The following is a 17,500-nucleotide window of genomic DNA, read 5'->3' as shown; positions in this document are numbered from 1 at the left end:
CTCCGCATGTGTTGTTTATGATCCGTATTCTCAAACGCTTTCGGCTCTCACAACTTTTATTTTTACAGCAAAGGAGACAGTTCAAGGGAAAAAAAAAAAGAAAAAAAAAGCCCGCTACTCAATGCTTCTATTTCAAAAGTCCACAGAAGAGATTAGCCGGGTTATCATGAGTCTTGTTCACGTTCATGGTGCAGAAGCCTTGTCAAACTATCACTAGGCTTATAAAAGTACCCATGGAAATACTAACACAGCCTCTACGAAAGCCTGATCAAATGTGGGTGTGTGTGTGTAAGCCTTGAAATGTTTGAGAATGTGTTTATAAGTCTGCGGAGTCTACATATCACATTCTATTTTTCTGATTTGTTCATGCACCATCGAGGACTTCTTCTTCTTCTTCTTCTTCTTCTTCTTTTTCTTCTTCTTCTTCTTCTTCTCCTTCTCTTTCTTTTTTCTTCTTCTTCTTCTTCTTCTTCTTCTTCTTCTTCTTCTTTTTCTTCTTCGTCTTCTTCTTCTCTTTCAGTTCATCTTCTTAGCTTCATTGTCAGTTTGAGGTCTGTCTGGTTATGTTCTTGTCTCTTCTTATCTGTGTCTGTCTGTCTGTCTGTTTGTTTCATATATAGATAGAATATAAATCAGGTTCGTCTCGTAGTCTGTTTGCCAGTCTTTCAACTCGTCCTTCTCCTTCTCCTCTTTATTCTCTTTTTCTCTATCTATCTGTCTGTCTTTGTCTATCTCATATCGCAAGAGAGAGAGAGAGAGAGAGAGAGAGAGAGAGAGAGAGAGAGAGAGAGAGAGAGAGAGAGAGAGAGAGAGAATGCAAGCGTGTCTCCTCTCCGTGAAGAATAAAGCGAAGTACCCAAATTACAGCATCGATTTGTGGCCTGGAGGTAACCTGAGGCCGCTCTCTTCAAGACGTGAACCGCGCGGGAGGAAGAAAACTGAATACAGGGGACGGTGAAGGGCAGACTGTTCCATATGAGGTGAGCTCCATATGATTTTTTAAAGGAACGGAAGTAATCGGTGTTTGTATAAGTCATGAGACATCACTTCAGTCAGTAATAAGCGTTTAACTGTTGATATACGAGAATGAGAGGAAAGAATATAGAGAGGTTGAAGGGCAGACTTTTTCATATGAGGGTTGTCCCATATGATTTTTTAAAGGAACTGAGGGAATAGGTATTTTTTGAGCCATGAGACACTACTTCAGTTAGCAATCAACGTTTAACTGTTGGTATACGTGAATGAAAAAAATATAGGGATGTTTAAGGGCAGACTGTTCCTTATGGCTCATCAAAGAACTATAGAAAGCAATGTATAGGTTTAGGACGGCATTTCAATATAGCAATGCAAGTTTTTAGTAGCTGTAGATATGATTAACAGAAAGGAGAACTGTATTATAGGGGTTGTTTAAGGGCAGACTGGTCCATATGACGTATTCAACGAACTAAAGAAATCGATTTTTATTATTTTTATACAGATCATAAGACATCACTTCAAGACAGTAATAAAAGGTTTAGCCATTGTTATATAGTACTTGACTGAAAGGAAAACTGTGTATATAGGGTATGTTTAAGGGCAGACTGTTCCATATGACTTAATAAACGAACTGAAGATATTAATGTTTGTATAAATTATGAGATATCACTTAAAGAGAGTAATAAAAAAGCTTAGGTATTGTTATGCAGTACGTGACTGAAAGGAAAACTGTGTATAGGGTATGTTTAAGGGCAGACTGTTCCATATGACTTATTAAATGCATTGAAGGAAGCAGCGTTGGTTCTGTAAGTTATAAGACGTCATTTCATCACGGTAATAAAGGTTCAGCTATTGATATACGTGAATAAAAGGAAAACTGAATATAGGTGATTTTAAAGGGCAGACTGTTCCATATGACTTATTACAGGTATTGAAGGAATCGACATTCGTATTTGTCATGAGATGCTACTTCAACATAGTAATAAGAGTCCAGCTATTGATATACGTGAATAAAAGGAAAACTGTATATAGGGAATGTTTAAGGGCAGACTGGTCCATATAACTTATTAAAAGAAATGAAGAAATTTACGTTGGTATAGGTTATAAGACGCCATTTAAACACAATAATAAGTTTTGTCCATTATAAGTGTATGCTGTTGATATAATTGACGGAAAGGAAATTGTCTGGGCAAACTATTTCAAAGATTAACAAAAAAAAAGTCAACGTTCGTTAGTCATATAACCTTATTTCAATTTTCAATACATCAATAAGTTCCCTCCAATCGTAGACCTATGCTTGTGTTATTGATATACCCTACTAACGAAAACTGTGTATAAAGGATAATTCAGGGCAGACTAGACCTCATACCTTATTAAAGAGACTATAGGCAGCGTTTGTATAGAAGAGGCGGCACTTAACGAGAGTGGTGATGAGTTTGAGGTCAATGAAAGCTTGTTCTGCGGATATGTTGAGCTGGAATGATTAAGAGGAGGAAGAATAAGATGATGATGATGATGATGATGATGAAGAGAGGAGAAAGAATGAGAAAAGAAGAAGATGAAGAGCAGCAAAATAGGGGAGAGAAGAAAGAGAAGTGGACGACGACGAAGACGACAAAGAAGAAAAAGAAGACAAATAATATGATAAAGATGATGATTATGATGATGAAGATGATGATGAAGAAAATGAAGAGGAAGAAAAGAAGAAAAAGAAAAAAATGATAATGATGATGAAGATAAGGAGGAGGAGGAGGAGGAGGAAGAAGAAGAAGAAGAAGAAGAAGAAGAAGAAGAAGAAGAAGAAGAAGAAGAAGAAGAAGAAGAAGAAGAAGAAGAAGAAGAAGAAGAAGTTAATAGAATCTGAACCAATTACTCGACCAACGCTTTCCCTTCCAAATAATAATAATAATAATAATAATAATAATAATAATAATAATAATAATAATAATAATAATAATAATAATGATAATGGTAATAATAATATCAAAACTAATATCCAGCGCTAATCTCTCAGCCAGCACCCTCTCTAATAATAATAATAATAATAATAATAATAATAATAATAATAATAATAATAATAATAATAATAATAATAATAATAATAATGTCATTGATGCTCATTTTTATTGTCATATAATGTTAATGAAAGTGTGTGTGTGTGTGTGTGTGTGTGTGTGTGTGTGTGTGTGTGTGTGTGTGTGTGTGTGTGTGTGAACGTTGAGAAAAGTCGCTGATGATGATGAAGAAGAAGGAGAAGAAGAAGAAGAAGAAGAGGAAAAAGAAGAAGAAGAAGAAAATAATGAAGAAGAAGAAGAAGAAGAAGAAGAAGAAGAAGAAGAAGAAGAAGATAAAGAAAGAAAGAAAGAAAGAAAGAAAGAAAGGAAGAAAGTAAGAAAGAAAGGAAGGAAGGAAAAAAGAAAGAAAAAAAAGAAGAAAGGAAGAAAGGAAGGAAGAAAGGAAGGAAGGAAAAAAGAAAGAAAGAAAGGACACGAACACTAATAAGATAATGAAGATAAGAATTATTACAACAATGATAATGAACACCCAAAAAAAAGAAAAAAGAAAAAGAAAAAAAATAAGGAAAGCGAAGTCGATACTTGTGACTTTATTATCATTCCATCCGAGTCATGCAATTATTATTATTATTATTATTATTATTATTATTATTATTATTATTATTATTATTATTATTATTATTATTATTATTATTATTATTAGGGAATTCGATACACGTAACATAATTATCATTTCCCACCGGTCCAATAATGATCTCATTATTATTATTATTATTATTATTATTATTATTATTATTATTATTATTATTATTATTATTATTATCATCGCTTGTTCTTATAATTGTTGTTGTTGTTGTTGTTGTTGTTGTTGTTGTTAGTAGTAGTAGTAGTAGTAGTAGTACACACACACACACACACACACACACACATAATAACAATAATAAATATTATTATTATTATTATTATTATTATTATTATTATTATTATTATTATTATTATTGTTATTATCATTATTATTATTATTATTATTATTATTATTATTATTATTATTATTATTATTATTATTATTATTATTATTAGTTTTTATTATTTGCAACATTAGCAATAAAGTTCGAACTGAATAGAGTAAAGTTGTATTCTTAAGCTTTACTGCGTGTCTCACCTCCTCCTCCTCCTCCTCCTTCTCTTCCTCCTATTTATCATCATAACGTTCTTCTTTTTCCTTCTCCTCCGCGTTATCATTACAATTTTCATCTTTTTTTCCTCCTCCTCCTCCTTCTCCTTTTCCTCTTCCTCCTCCTTATGTCATCATCATTATTACCTTTCTCCTTCTTCCTCTCTTCCATACTATCATCATCAACATATTTTTCCTCCTCCTCCTCCTCTTCCTCTTCCTCCTCCTCCCCCTCCCCCTCCTTATCATGGTTATTATCAGCAGTAGCATTATCCTCCTCCTCCTCCTCCTCTTCCTAATCCACCTCCCTTTTCCTCCTCCTCCTCCTCCTCGTCACCATTATCATCATCATCATTATTTCCTTCCTCTTTCTCTATCTTATCACCATCATCAGCATAATTTTTTCTCCTCTATTTTTTCTCCCTCGTCTCTCTCTCTCTCTCTCTCTCTCTCTCTCTCTCTCCATCATCTTCTTTCTCCTTTTTTTTCTTCCTAATCAACATAATTTTCCCTCTTCCTCTATTTTTACGCTAATTTATCCTTATCCTTTCCTTCCTTCTCTCTCTCTCTCTCTCCTTTCCGTCTTCCTCCTCCTCCTCTTCCTCTTCTCTATCATCATCATCATCATCTTTCTTTTTATCATTCGCCTCATTATCATAAACTTTGCAATCTTCTTTCTCTTCTCTATACTTTTCCTCTCCTTCAATTTGCTCTCTCTTCTATTAATTTCTCTCTCCTCTTCCTCTTCCTTTTCTTCCTTATACTTTTCCTCCACTTTGATTTGCTCTCTTTCACTTCTTCTATTAATATCTCTCTTCTTCATTCCTCCTTCTCTTCCACTTCCTTTTCTTCCTTGTCCTTTTCCTCCTCTTCGATTTGCTTCCACTTCTATTCATTTCTCTCTTCTTCTTCCTCCTCCTCCAACCGTCACATAAGCACAACGCATCACAATATTTAAACCCTGCTCGTAATGTTCCGCTCCCTCATTTATATTTTGGTGATTCCCGTGGATGGTTACTGTTAACTCGGCCCACACACCCCCTTAATGGTTCCTCCTGCAGAAGACCTCCCCCACGCCCCTGCAACCACCCTATTTCCCGTCAGAAGTTGTCCCTCACCCCCCAACACAAACCCCGCGACCCATGGAACTGCTTATACCCGCTACCAGTGCCCCAGCCCTCTCTCTCTCTCTCTCTCTCTCTCTCTCTCTCTCTCTCTCTCTCTTCCATTCTCTCCACGTCCTTTATCTTCCTCCCCCTTCTCTTCCTTCTACCCTTTCCTCCTTTCTTCATTTCCCTTCTCGCTCATTATTTATCTTCCTCCTTTTCCTTTCCCTTCCCGTTCTTCCTTCCCTTCCCCCCGTCGTTCCCACCCCTTCTTTCCCATCCTTCTTCCTCCTTCATTTCCTTCCTTTCTCCCCCTTCCTTCCCTCCCTTCCCTTCTTTCCAATTTTCTCTTCTCTCCCTTCCCTTCCTTCCTCCCCTTTCTTTCTATTCCTCCCCCACCTTCCCTTCCTCTCCCTCCCCTTCTTTCCCTTCCTCTCCCTCCCCTTCTTTCCCTTCCTCCCCCTTTCTCCAATCTCCCCCTTCCCCTTCCTTCCCCCCCCCCCCCTCCCTCCCTGTCCCTCCCAAGGCTGAATCATTAATGTTTTCACTGTTACGATTATTGTTATCTTTATTATTATTATTATTATTATTATTATTATTATTATTATTATTATTATTATTATTATTATGGTTATTGTTATGGTTACGGTTATTATTATCGTTACGGTTATTATTATTATTATTATTATTATTATTATTATTATTATTATTATTATTATTATTACTTTCATTGCTGTAGTGTTTTCCAAGACTTGAAGGCCGAGGTGTGTGTGTGTGTGTGTGTGTGTGTGTGTGTGGTGGCAGGTAGCATCAGTAGTAGTAGTAGTAGCAGCAGAAGTGGCAGCAGGAGTAGTAATAATAGCAGCGTCCAGCAGGTGTGTGTGTGTGTGTGTGTGTGTGTGTTCTTTGTCGTAACGCATCCGTCTCCACGTCTAATCACCTCAGCCGCTTCAGTTTGTCCTGGTGGGGCGGGGCGGGGCGGGGCGGGGCAGCAGGCAGGCAGGCAGAGAGGGGGCGGGGGCAGGGAGGGGGGTGTACAGCAGTCATTATCCTGCTGACGATACTGTGGCGGAGAATGATGGATGAGACATTTTCTTTTCAGTCCGTTGTGGGGCCCCAAGTAACGATTATTGTTATTATCATTGTTATTGTTATTATTATAGTTATTGTCGTGACCCCGATACAACAACCGTCGGCTGAGGAGTTGCCATCTAGGAGAATCTTTATATTTATTTCGGGCTGGCCGCGTCGCTGGGGCGCGCCGCGGGGCTGACGGAGCAGCGTGAGGGCGGGCGGGCCTCGGCGGGCGCGGCGTGGCCCAAGGCCGCCGCGGCGGGGCGGAATAAGAGCGGCAAGTCGTGCATGTAGCGGCCGTCTTGGGCGTGGCGGCGTGGAGGTGTGAGTGTGTGGCAACACTGACTGGCTAATGCCGTTCTGGGGAACACATTTCTTTTATGGTCGCTGTCACTATTTTCACTGAGGCAGATGCTGATTTTTTTCTTTTTATCCCTTTATTGCATATAATATATAAACTTTTATGTAGATACACCCCTCAGATAATGGATCCGACGCGCACATATATACATTCATTCATTACGTCATACATACATTCATATATACATATAGATGGATAGATAAACAGATAGAAATGATAGCCGCGTAACCGGTCATTATACAAGTATGCGTTGGCGATGCACGCGTACAAGTGCGTCGTGTTAATACTTCACTAACTCCAATACCTCAAATATGATGTGCAATAAAACTACAAAAATAAACATCATGAAAAAATAATTAAAGCTTTACACACACACACACACACACACACGGGGAAGCGCGGCGTCAAGACAACAACAAACAGCAAATACTCGGGCGGCGGCAGCGGCGGCGAAGACATCAGCGAAGGAGCGAAGTTGAGGGAGGAGGAGCGAGGCGCGAGGCGGGGCCGACACCACCACCACCGCCGCCGCCACCTGTCCACGTGTCTGCTGAAGGAGGAGGAAAAGGGAAAGGAAGAAGTCGATGAGGAGGAGGAGGAGGAGGAGGAGGATCAATAGTATACCTCAGCACATACATAACTCATACACCACATTGTTTCTTTACTCAAACACTCAAAATCAGGTGTTGGATATTGACTGGATGGCGGCACGATTTACACCACCACACCACCACTCATAAACACCTCTAACACCAACTCCACATCATCAACTCCACTACACCACCACCACCACCACTAAACCAACTCCACACCAACACCGCCACTTATAAATACCTCCAACATCACCACCATCACCAGCACTACCAAACCTCTAACACCAAATCCACCACCGCCAAACCAACTCCACACCAAGCTGACACCATCCCACGAACACCACCGCATATACATACCTCCAACGTTACCACCATCACCACAACTACCAAACCTCTAACACCAACTCCACCACCACCAAACCAACTCCACGTCAACTCCACCACCACCAAACCAACTCCACGTCAACTCCACCACCACCCAACCAACTCCACGTCAACTCCACCACCACCAAACCAACTCCACGTCAACTCCACCACCACCCAACTAACTCCACGTCAACTCCACCACCACCACCACCACCACCACGTCAGTCCCAGCTGCTGCATCATTCACTACAGCCTCTACCCTGTCATTACCCCCGGGCCCGATTCCGTGTCTGTTCTGGCGCTAACACCACACCGCCGCCTCCCTGCAAAGTATAATCACCATTGTTAAGATAATTACTACTCAGGAAATAGTGATCACAGCAATTACCTCTTCCGCAACAAAGGTTATTCTCCTGCTACTACTGCTGCTACCACCTTCACTACTACCATCACTACTACTACTACTACTACTACTACTACTACTACTACTACTATTACTTATGTTGCTGCTGCTGCTAGTTCTCATGTCTAATTGGCATGTCAAAATGTCCAAACAGAAACTGACAGTCTGAACTTTTATCTGATTATGTAAACTTTGGCAGCGTACGAAAAAAAGCGAGACAAACGCCCTTCTGTACAAGTTTGTGTGTGTGTGTGTGTGTGTGTGTGTGTGTGAGAGAGAGAGAGAGAGAGAGAGAGAGAGAGAGAGAGAGAGAGAGAGAGAGAAGTAAATTACTTGAATCACTATTATAAAGCGTATAAAAAAATAATAATAGTAGTCAGGAGATAGCGGTACAAAGAAAGCCAGGAGGGAGTGGGTGCAGGAGGCGGCAAGTCGTCGGCAGCGGCGCGAGGGCACAGTGTTGCGGGGTCGAAGCAGACGAGACGGAGGAGGAGGAGGAAGAGAAGGAGGAAATGTAGGAGCGAGGGAGTGAGTGTGTGTGAGGGAGTGGGAAGGGAAACGCGGTAATGCGAGTGAGAAGGGGTGGATTAGTGTGTAAGTTGTGCCGGGCCGGGCATGTATACGTACGTAGTGTAGGGGCGGTGATGGATGGGAGGGACATGCGGCCGCGGCGAGGAGCTGCTGAGTGTGTGTGTTATCGAGGTCAACACTCTGATGGAGTATTCAGGTTGGGTTATCGAAGTCCTTATATTTTATATTCCGTAATATTACCTCCACACACAAACTATCATTAGGCCCTGCCATTACCATCGTCATTTCCTGGCGTGTCATCAAGGTAATGATGATCATCATCATTACCGGCGCTCGTTTGGGTCCGGCGCGGCCCGCGTAATGATGATGATAATGGTGATGATGATGATCAGGCGGCTGATGGCGGGGTGCGGGGGGCTTATATCGGGGTCGCGCTGACTTGACGATCATCAAATGATAATGGCTTCCATAGGGGCGGATGTTGTGAGTTTTATCAGAGGGATACGACCCTCGTGACGCTGCCAAGGCCCAGCAGCGCATGCGCACAGCAGTTAACGCAAATGTTTTGAAGCTGCGCCCGCGTTCTCTCCAGACTAGAGCGGCGGCCGCGTCCAAATGTTGTAGTGAAGGTGTGCGGGTGTGTGTGCGAGGCAGTGTGTGCTGTGACTGACTGTGCTGCTGCGGTGCTGCTGCTGTGTTACTTTGTCGGGTGCGAGCGATCATGAACAGCGAGCGAGGGAACGTGGGTAGCGAGGTGCCCCAGCTGGCCGGCCCCGCACAGCTGCCCCCACACCAGCTCCTTGGGCTGGCGGGGTTGGTGGCGGGGGCGGGCATGGGGCACAACGTGGCGGCCTCCAACATCAACATGAGCATGCACAACCCCATGACGGTGGCGGACAACAACGCCTCGCTGTCGCCCTCCAGCGTGCCCCGCTCCGTACCCTCCACTTCGGCCCCCACCGTTGGCAGCCTCATGGGCGGCGTGGGGGGACCCCCAAGGCCCCCCACACTGCCCCAGGCCCTCCTTAACATGGACGGCGGGGGTGGCATGGGCTGGGGCAGCTGGGGGGACCTTGGCGAGGGTCTGGGGATGGAGCGAGGCCGATCTCGTAACTGGACGTACGAAGAGACACTCGAACTGATCTCGCTGTACACGAGCGACGAGTGGCAGGCCAAGTTCAGCAGCGAGAAGAAGAACCACCGGGCCATCTGGGCCTCGCTGGCCGCCGCCCTCACCCGTCGCAAAGACGTCTCGGGCGACGAGGCCCGACAGCGCCTCAACAACCTGAAGGCGCTGTACAACCGCACGCGGCGGCAGCTGCTGGCGGGTGAGATCAGCAGCCCGCAGTGGGAGTACTGGGAGCCGCTGCACGCCTTCCTGGGCCGCCCTCAGCCCTACATCCCCATCACCACCACCACGCCCACCTACAACAGGCCGCCGCCCCTCCACGGCTTCCCACAGCACCAGTTCCAGCCGCGCTCCCAGACCTCCCCGGGGCACCACCACCACCACCACCACCACCAGGGCTGGCTTGGCGCCCTGGGCCTCTCCCCACACATGCCTCACGCCAGGGACACGCCGCCCAGGCCCCCCTTCATGAAGGTGTGTGTGTGTGTGTGTGTGTGTGTGTGTGCCGGATCCAGCTCCTTCCTGACAGGTGACGTGAAGGACAGCCGCCGTTTCTTTCAAGGCTGTTTACCTCGTTGTTATTAACGACGTGTTTTAGTTCGCATCTGCCAGGGAAGGTGATGACTCAAGCTATGACGCTAACACTAACACCGCTACTGCTGCCACACTGCTGCTGCTGCTACTACGAACACGAGGAACAACAACACACACACACACACACACACACACACACACCACTCCCTGCAATCTTAGAGCAACAACCCTTACCCCCCCACACCCTTCCACACACACACCAGCATCTTCGCACCCTAACCTCCCCCTTTCCCTCGCCCCCTCCTATTCCTCGCCCCCTCCTCCTCCTCCTCCTCCTCACCTTCCCTCACGGCTAAGGTGCATTGATCACTTTCGCCTTTAATCTATTCACATTCGTTTCCCGTTGTGGCTGTTGCAAAGAAAATGACTTGGGGTTGAAGAAGGTAAAGTCTCTCTCTCTCTCTCTCTCTCTCTCTCTCTCTCTCTCTCTCTCTCTCTCTCTGACATTTCTTCCTACTTGTTCATTCTTTTTCTTTCTTTTTCTCATTCTTTCTTTCACTTTGAATTTCCTTCCTTCTTTTTCTTTTCCATTTTCTTTTATTCTTTTTTCACTCAGATATTCCTTCTTTCCTCCTTTCTTTCTTCATTCCATTATTACTTTTTCTTTCTTCTTTCTTTCATTTAGACTTTCCTTCCTTCCTTCATTTCTGGTTCTTTCTCGCTTCTCATTTTCTTTCTTTTCGTCCGTTCTTGTCGTCCCCACCTCCCCTCTCTCTCTCTCTCTCTCTCTCTCTCTCTCTCTCGTCCCTTCTTCTTCCCCCACGCCGACCCTGCCATTAGTCCCCCCTCATCATTATCGTGATTATTGTAATTATTTTATTATTTTCTTAATTACCATCGATCATTATCAAGGACACAAAAAAAAGTCTTGCCACCACCACCTCCACCGTGTCGCCTCCACTCCACTCCACTACTCCACCCAGCTGCCGTTGTTATTATTATTATTATTATTATTATTATTATTATTATTATTATTATTATTATTATCATCGTCATTATCTTCATTATAGTTCAAGGTTCATGGTAACGTTTTCCGCTTCTTTGTTGCTTCTTCCTCCTCCTCCTCCTCCTCCTCCTCCTCCTCCTCCTACTGTTACTGCTACTCCTCCTCCTCCTCCTCCTCCCTCAATTTCCTCCCTCCACTCAGTCCTCCCTCCTCCTTCTCCCCTTCACGGCCGAATACATAATCCACCCTTTATTATCATTATTATTATTATTATTATTATTATTATTATTATTATTATTATTATTATTATCATTATTATTATTATGGTTATTGTTACTGCCGTTATTTTTTTTCATTCTTACTGTCATTCCTTTCTATAATTGTCTTTCATGATGGTGGTGGTGGTGGTGGTGGTGACTATGGTAATGATAGTGTTTGTGGTGATGGATGACAGTTTTTATGGTGGTGGTGGTGGTGGTGAGGATACGGTGGTGGTGACGGTGATGGTTATGATTGTGGTGATGATGGTGAGAGTGGTGATAGTGACAATGGTGATAGTGATAGTGGTGATAGTTAAGATTGTGGTGATGATGGTGAGTGGTGATATCCGTGGTGGTGGTGGTGGTGACAGGGGTGGTGGTGGTTGGTGATGGTTAGGCCTAAACAGTTACAATAATAATACTAATAATATCGACCAGCAGAATCCATGATAGGTTTAATATTAATGATGATACATAAAGGCTGAAGAGAAAGGGAAGAGGAGGGAGAGAGAGGAAAAGGAAGAGAAAAGGGGGCGATTATAGAAGAGAGGAAGAAGAAAAGGAAAGATGGAAGGAAGAGAGATTGGAGACGGAGAAGAAATGAGAAAAAGGGCAGAGGAAATAGAAAGAAAGGGAAGAAGAGATTAGAAGAGGGGAAGGAAGAGGAAAGAGAAGAGGAAAAAAAGAAAGGAAAAAGGGAGATTAAAAGAAGGGAAGAAGAGGAAAAGGAAAAAAAGGAAGAAGAGAGATTGGAGACGGAGAGAAAATGAGAAAAAGAGAAGAAAGAAAAAGAAAAGGAGGGAGATTAGAAGAAGGGAAGAAGAGGAAAAAGGAAAAATGGGAAGAAGAGAGATTGGAGACGGAGAGAAAATGAAAAAAAGAGGAAAGAGAAAGAAAGGGAAGAAGGGAGATTAGAGAAGGGAAGAAGAAGAAATAGGAAAAAGGGAAGAAAAGGAAAGAGAAGAGGAAAAAAAGAAAGGGAAAAAGATTAGAAGAGGGGAACAAGAGGAAAAAGGAAAAAAAAGGAAGATGAGAGATTGGAGACGGAGAAAATGAGAAAAAGGGGAGAGGAAAAAGAAAGGGAAGAAAGGAGATTAGAAGAGAGGAAGAAGAGGAAATAGGAAAAAAAGGAAGAAGAGAGATTGGAGACGGAGAAAAAATGAGAAAAAGAGAAGAGGTAATAGAAAGGGAAGAAGGGAGATTAGAAGAAGGGAAGAAGAGGAAAAAGAAAAAGAGGGAGAAGAGAGATTGGAGACGGAAAAGAAATGAGAAAAAGAGAAGAGGAAAAAAAGAAAGGAAAGAAGGGAGATTAGAAGAAGGGAAGAAGAGGGAGAAAAGGGGAGATTAGAGAAGTAGAAAAAGAAAGAAATAGAAGAAGATAGATTAACGGAGGAGAAGAGGGAAAGGAAGGAAAGAGAAAAAGAGAAGGAAGTAGATAAGATGAGGGGAAGAAGAAGGAAAGGGAAGAAAGGGGAGAAGGGAGATTAGATAAAAGGAAAAAGAAAGAAGAAGGGGAGAAGAGGGAGAGAAAGAAGATAAAGAAAGATAAAAAAGGAAGATTAGAGAAAGAGAAGAAGAGGAGGAAAAATAAAGAAAGGAAAGAAGAGAAGACAAGAGAAGAAGGGGAAACAGAAAGAAGAGGAAGAAGGGAAGATCAGAAGAAAGAAGGAAGGAAGGAAAAGGCGAATGGGGGAGTGGGAAGGAGAACGGATAAGAAGGGGAAGGAAGGAAGGAAGGGAGGGAGAAGATATAGGAGAATTAAGAAAAGGGGAGAAGGAAGAAAAAAGAATAGGTAAACAAAAATAAAAGAAAGGAAGAAAGAAGATAGGGAGGGAAGGAAGGGAGAGAAAGCTGGAGTTAAAACAAGCAACGGAGAGAAAACAGATAAGAAAAAAGATGAAGAAAGGAAAAAAAAGAAGAGATATAAGAGATGATAACAGGAAGACAAGGAAGAGATGGGATTAGATAACGAAGGGGAAGGAAGGGGAGGGAGATAAATGTGAAGGGAGGGCTTAAATATATAGGATTTTTTGAAGAAGGGGTGGAGGGAGAGAAAGGATATGTAATGAAGGGGAAGGACAGAGGGAGTAGATGGGAGAAGAGGGGAGAGAAGGAAAAATGGTAGGAGGGGAGGAGAAAAGGGATGTGTAGAAGGGAAGAAAGAGAAAGGGGTAGATGGGAGGAGAGGGGAGAGAAGGAAAAATGGTAGGAGGGGAGGAGAAAAGGGATGTGTAGAAGGGAAGAAAGAGAAAGGGGTAGATGGGAGGAGAGGGGAGAGAAGGAAAAATGGTAGGAGGGGAGAAGAAAAGGGATGTGTAGAAGGGAAGAAAGAGAAAGGGGTAGAAGGGAGGAGAAGGGAAAGAAGGAAAATGGAAGGAAGGCAGAAGTGGGATGGATGTAGAAGGGAAGAATGAGAAGGTTATGAAAGGAAGGGGAAAGAGAAAGGGAAGAAAAGGGAAAGGAGAATGGAAGGAGGGGAGGAGAAAAGGGATGTGTAGAAGGGAAGAGAAGGAATGAGAAGGTTGTAAAAGGAAGGGGAAGAGAAAGGGAAGAAAAGGGAAAGAAGGAGAATGGAAGGAGGGGAGGAGAAAAGGGTTGTGTAGAAGGGAAGAGAAGGAATGAGAAGGTTGTAAAAGGAAGAGGAAGAGAAAGGGAAGAGAAGAGAAAGCAGGAAAATGGAAGGAGGGGAAGAGGAAGAGAAAGGGAAGAGAAGAGAAAGCAGGAAAATGGAAGAAGGGGAGGAGAAATGGGTTGTGTGTAGAAGGGAAGAGAATGAAGAAGGATGCAAAAGGAATGGGAAAGATAAAGGGGTAGAAAGGGGTAGAAGGGAAGATAATGGAAGGAGGGGAGAAGAAATGGGATACGTGAAGAAGGAAACAAAGAGAAGGAAGAAGGAAGCAAAAAGAGAGGGAAAGAGAAAGGGGTAGAAGGGAGGAGAAGAGAAGGAAGGAGAATGAAAGGAAGGGAGAAAAAATGTGATATATGAAGAAGGAAACAAAGAGAAGAAGGATGCAAAAGAAGAGGGGAAAGAGAAGGAGGAGAAGGAAAAATGAAGAAAGAAAGTGGAAAGAAAAGATGGGAGGATAAGGAAAGCAAAAGATGAAATAGAAGAAAGGAAGATGAGGAAGAAAGTAAAAGAAGGAGAATTGGGAAAGGAAAAGATTAAATGAAGGGAAGAAAAGGGAAGATGAGGAAGAAAGGAAAAGGAAAAGACAAAGCGGAGAAAGGAGGATGAGGAAGAAAGTAAAAGAGGAAAAATAGGGAAAAGAAAAGACAAAGCGGAGAAAGGAGGATGAGGAAAAAAGTAGAAGAGGAAAAATAGGAAAAGGAAAAGATTAAATGGAAGGAAAAGAAAGGAAGATGAGGAAGAAAGGGAAAGGAAAAGATAACGGGGAGGGAAAGGGAAAGCGGAAGGGGAGACAAGAAAAAGAGGGAAAATAGGGAAGGGAAAAGATTAAATGGAAGGAAAAGAAAGGAAGATGAGGAAGAAAGGGAAAGGAAAAGATAACGGGGAGGGAAAGGGAAAGCGGAAGGGGAGACGAGAAAATGAAAAAAGGGAGAAAAGTTATGGGAAGGAGGGGACACACACACACACACACACACACACACACACACACACACACGGAGCTTCGAAGTGCAGTGGTTAGTGTGCTGAACTCCCGGGCCGAGCAGTTCCGGGTTCGATTCCAGGAAGGAGTGAGGACGGGTGGGCAGTCTCATCAATTCTTTTTACATCAAAGGAAGCAGCAAAAAGGGCAGAAATAAAAGGCAGAGAACAAAAAAGCCCGTAAAGTGCTGCTCCGGTCAATGCTGAAAGAAAGAGAGAGATGAAAGAATGAAAATGCTGATTAACTCTTGCACAAGGAACTTGGATAGATTAGGGATGAGCTAGAGCAGAAAGTCGAGTGCAGTGGGACCGCGGGAGGGGTGGAGGCATGCAGTTACATAGCAAGTTCAAAAGAGAAGTCAGCGAGAAAATATCGGTAGAACATAGAAAAAGAAGCAACATTGCGGCGGAATTTGAGGAGACTGTCAGTAAGAGGAGAGGAGTTGATGAGACGAAGAGCCTTAGACTCCACTGTCTAGCAGGGCTGTGTGTGTGGAGCCCCCACACACATAAGATGCATACTCCATACGAGGGCGGACAAGGCCCCTGTATATGGACAGCATCAGGGAAAGTGAAAAAAAACTGGCGTAGACGATACAGAACGCCTAATCTCGAGGAAGTTGATTTAGTAAGAGATATGAAGTTTCCAGTTGAAATTTTGAGTTAAGAATAGACCAAGAATGTTTATCGTAGATGAAGGTGACAGCCGTGTGTTGTCGAAGAATAGGGGATAGGTGTTTGGAAGACTGTGTCGAGATGGCAGGCGGAGATATTGAGTTTTTGAGGCATTGCTGGACACCCAAGTTCCTCCTGCCCCATTCAGAAATGATAGTAAGGTCTGAGGTTAAGCGCTCTGCAGCGTCTAGCCTTGAGTCCTGTAATTCCTGTGGGGAGGGTCTTCTGTTAAAAGATGTTGAGTAATGCAGAGTAGTAATCAGCGAAGGAGTAGATAGGACAGTTTGTTTTAGAAAGATCATTAATGAACAACAGGAAGAGAGTGGAAGATAGAACAGAGCCCTGCGGGACACAATTGTTGATAGGTTTAAGGGAAGAACAGTTACCGTCTACCACAGCAGAGATAGAACGACCGGAAAGGAAACTGGAGATAAAAGTACAGAGAAAGGGAGAGAAACCGTAGGAGGGTAGTTTAGAAAGCAAAGACTTGTGCCAGACTTTGTCAAAAACTTTTGAGATATCTAAGGCAACAGTATAAGTTTCACCTAAACAACTAAGAGAGGATGACCAGGAGTCAGAGAGGAAGGCAAGAAAATCACCAGTAGAACGCCCCTTGCGGAACCCATACTGGTGATCAGATAGAAGGTCAGAGGTGGATAGATGCTTATGAATCTTAAGATTAAGAATTAATTCAAAAGCTTTAAAAAAAAAAACACGAAAGTAAAGCTATAGGACGGTAGTTTGAGGGATTGGAACGGTCATCCTTCTTAAGCACAGGCTGTATGTAGGCGTACTTCCAGCAGAAAGGAAAGGTAAATGTTGACAAGCAGAAACGAAAGAGTTTGACCAGACAGGGTGACAGCACGGAAGCACAGTTTTTAAGGACAATAGGAGGCTCTCCATCCGGTCCATAAGCCTTCAGAGGATTGAGGCCAGAAAGGGCATAGAAAACATCATTCTTGAAAACTTAATATTAACACGATGCTCCTGTCCACTTTTCAATAAATGACCAAAGGCTATCGGTCTGAGAGTGTGTCCCTCCTCCCGCGTGTGTGTGTGTGTGTGTGTGTGTGTGTGTGTGTGTGAGGGTGGTGGGTGGGGGGTATTGTGGCGTGTGGAAAGGTGTGATTTAGTGGTGTGAAGTGTAATAAGGCTCAAGTGTTGTGTGTGTGAGTAAGTGTGTGTTTACTGCGCGCTGGAGAAGGAAGAAAAAATAAAGAGATTAGGGTGGGAAGGAAGGATGAATAATGGAGGGATGGGATGAAGGAAGGAAGAAAAGAGGAAACGGAGGAGGGAGGGTAAGGAGGGAAGGAAGGAAGAGTGGAGGGATGGAATAGCAAAAAACAAAAAGCACAAGATGAAAAGAAGAAAACTAAAGAGAAGCAAAAATAGAGATAAAGACAGAAAAGAATGACTAACAATTGAATGATGGAACGAATAGAGGAAGAAAAGAAGTAAAATAAAGAAGGAGAGAAGGAAGTAGGGACAAAAGAAGAAAGGGAAGGAAGGAAGGGAAGGAAGAAAAGATGAAAAGAACGAAGGAAGGAAAAGAAGGAAAAGAGAAAGGAAGAAATGTGGAAGGGAAGAAAGAATGGATGGACAAAAGGAGAAAGATAAGGAAGGAAGGAAGGAAGGGAAGAAAGAAAGAAAGAAAGAAAGGAAGGAAGGAAGGAAGGAAGGAAGAGATGTGG

At 43.1% G+C, this 17,500-nt stretch overlaps 1 protein-coding gene across 1 annotated transcript in view; it reads left to right on the top strand.

Annotated features, from left to right (window-relative positions):
• The first annotated feature begins 9,065 nt into the window (after positions 1-9,065).
• The window catches only part of LOC127002750 (protein tramtrack, beta isoform-like), a 71,372-nt gene continuing 62,937 nt past the window's right edge, over positions 9,066-17,500 (top strand). The window contains exon 1 of the mRNA XM_050868874.1: positions 9,066-10,201. Within this exon, the coding sequence (XP_050724831.1) occupies positions 9,320-10,201 (882 nt within the window). The 5' untranslated portion in view covers positions 9,066-9,319. The remainder of the gene's footprint in view (positions 10,202-17,500) is intronic.

This window comes from Eriocheir sinensis, chromosome 24, assembly GCF_024679095.1.
Source record: "Eriocheir sinensis breed Jianghai 21 chromosome 24, ASM2467909v1, whole genome shotgun sequence".
NCBI lineage: Eukaryota > Metazoa > Arthropoda > Malacostraca > Decapoda > Varunidae > Eriocheir > Eriocheir sinensis.
This window is presented reverse-complemented; position numbering and strand designations above follow the sequence as displayed.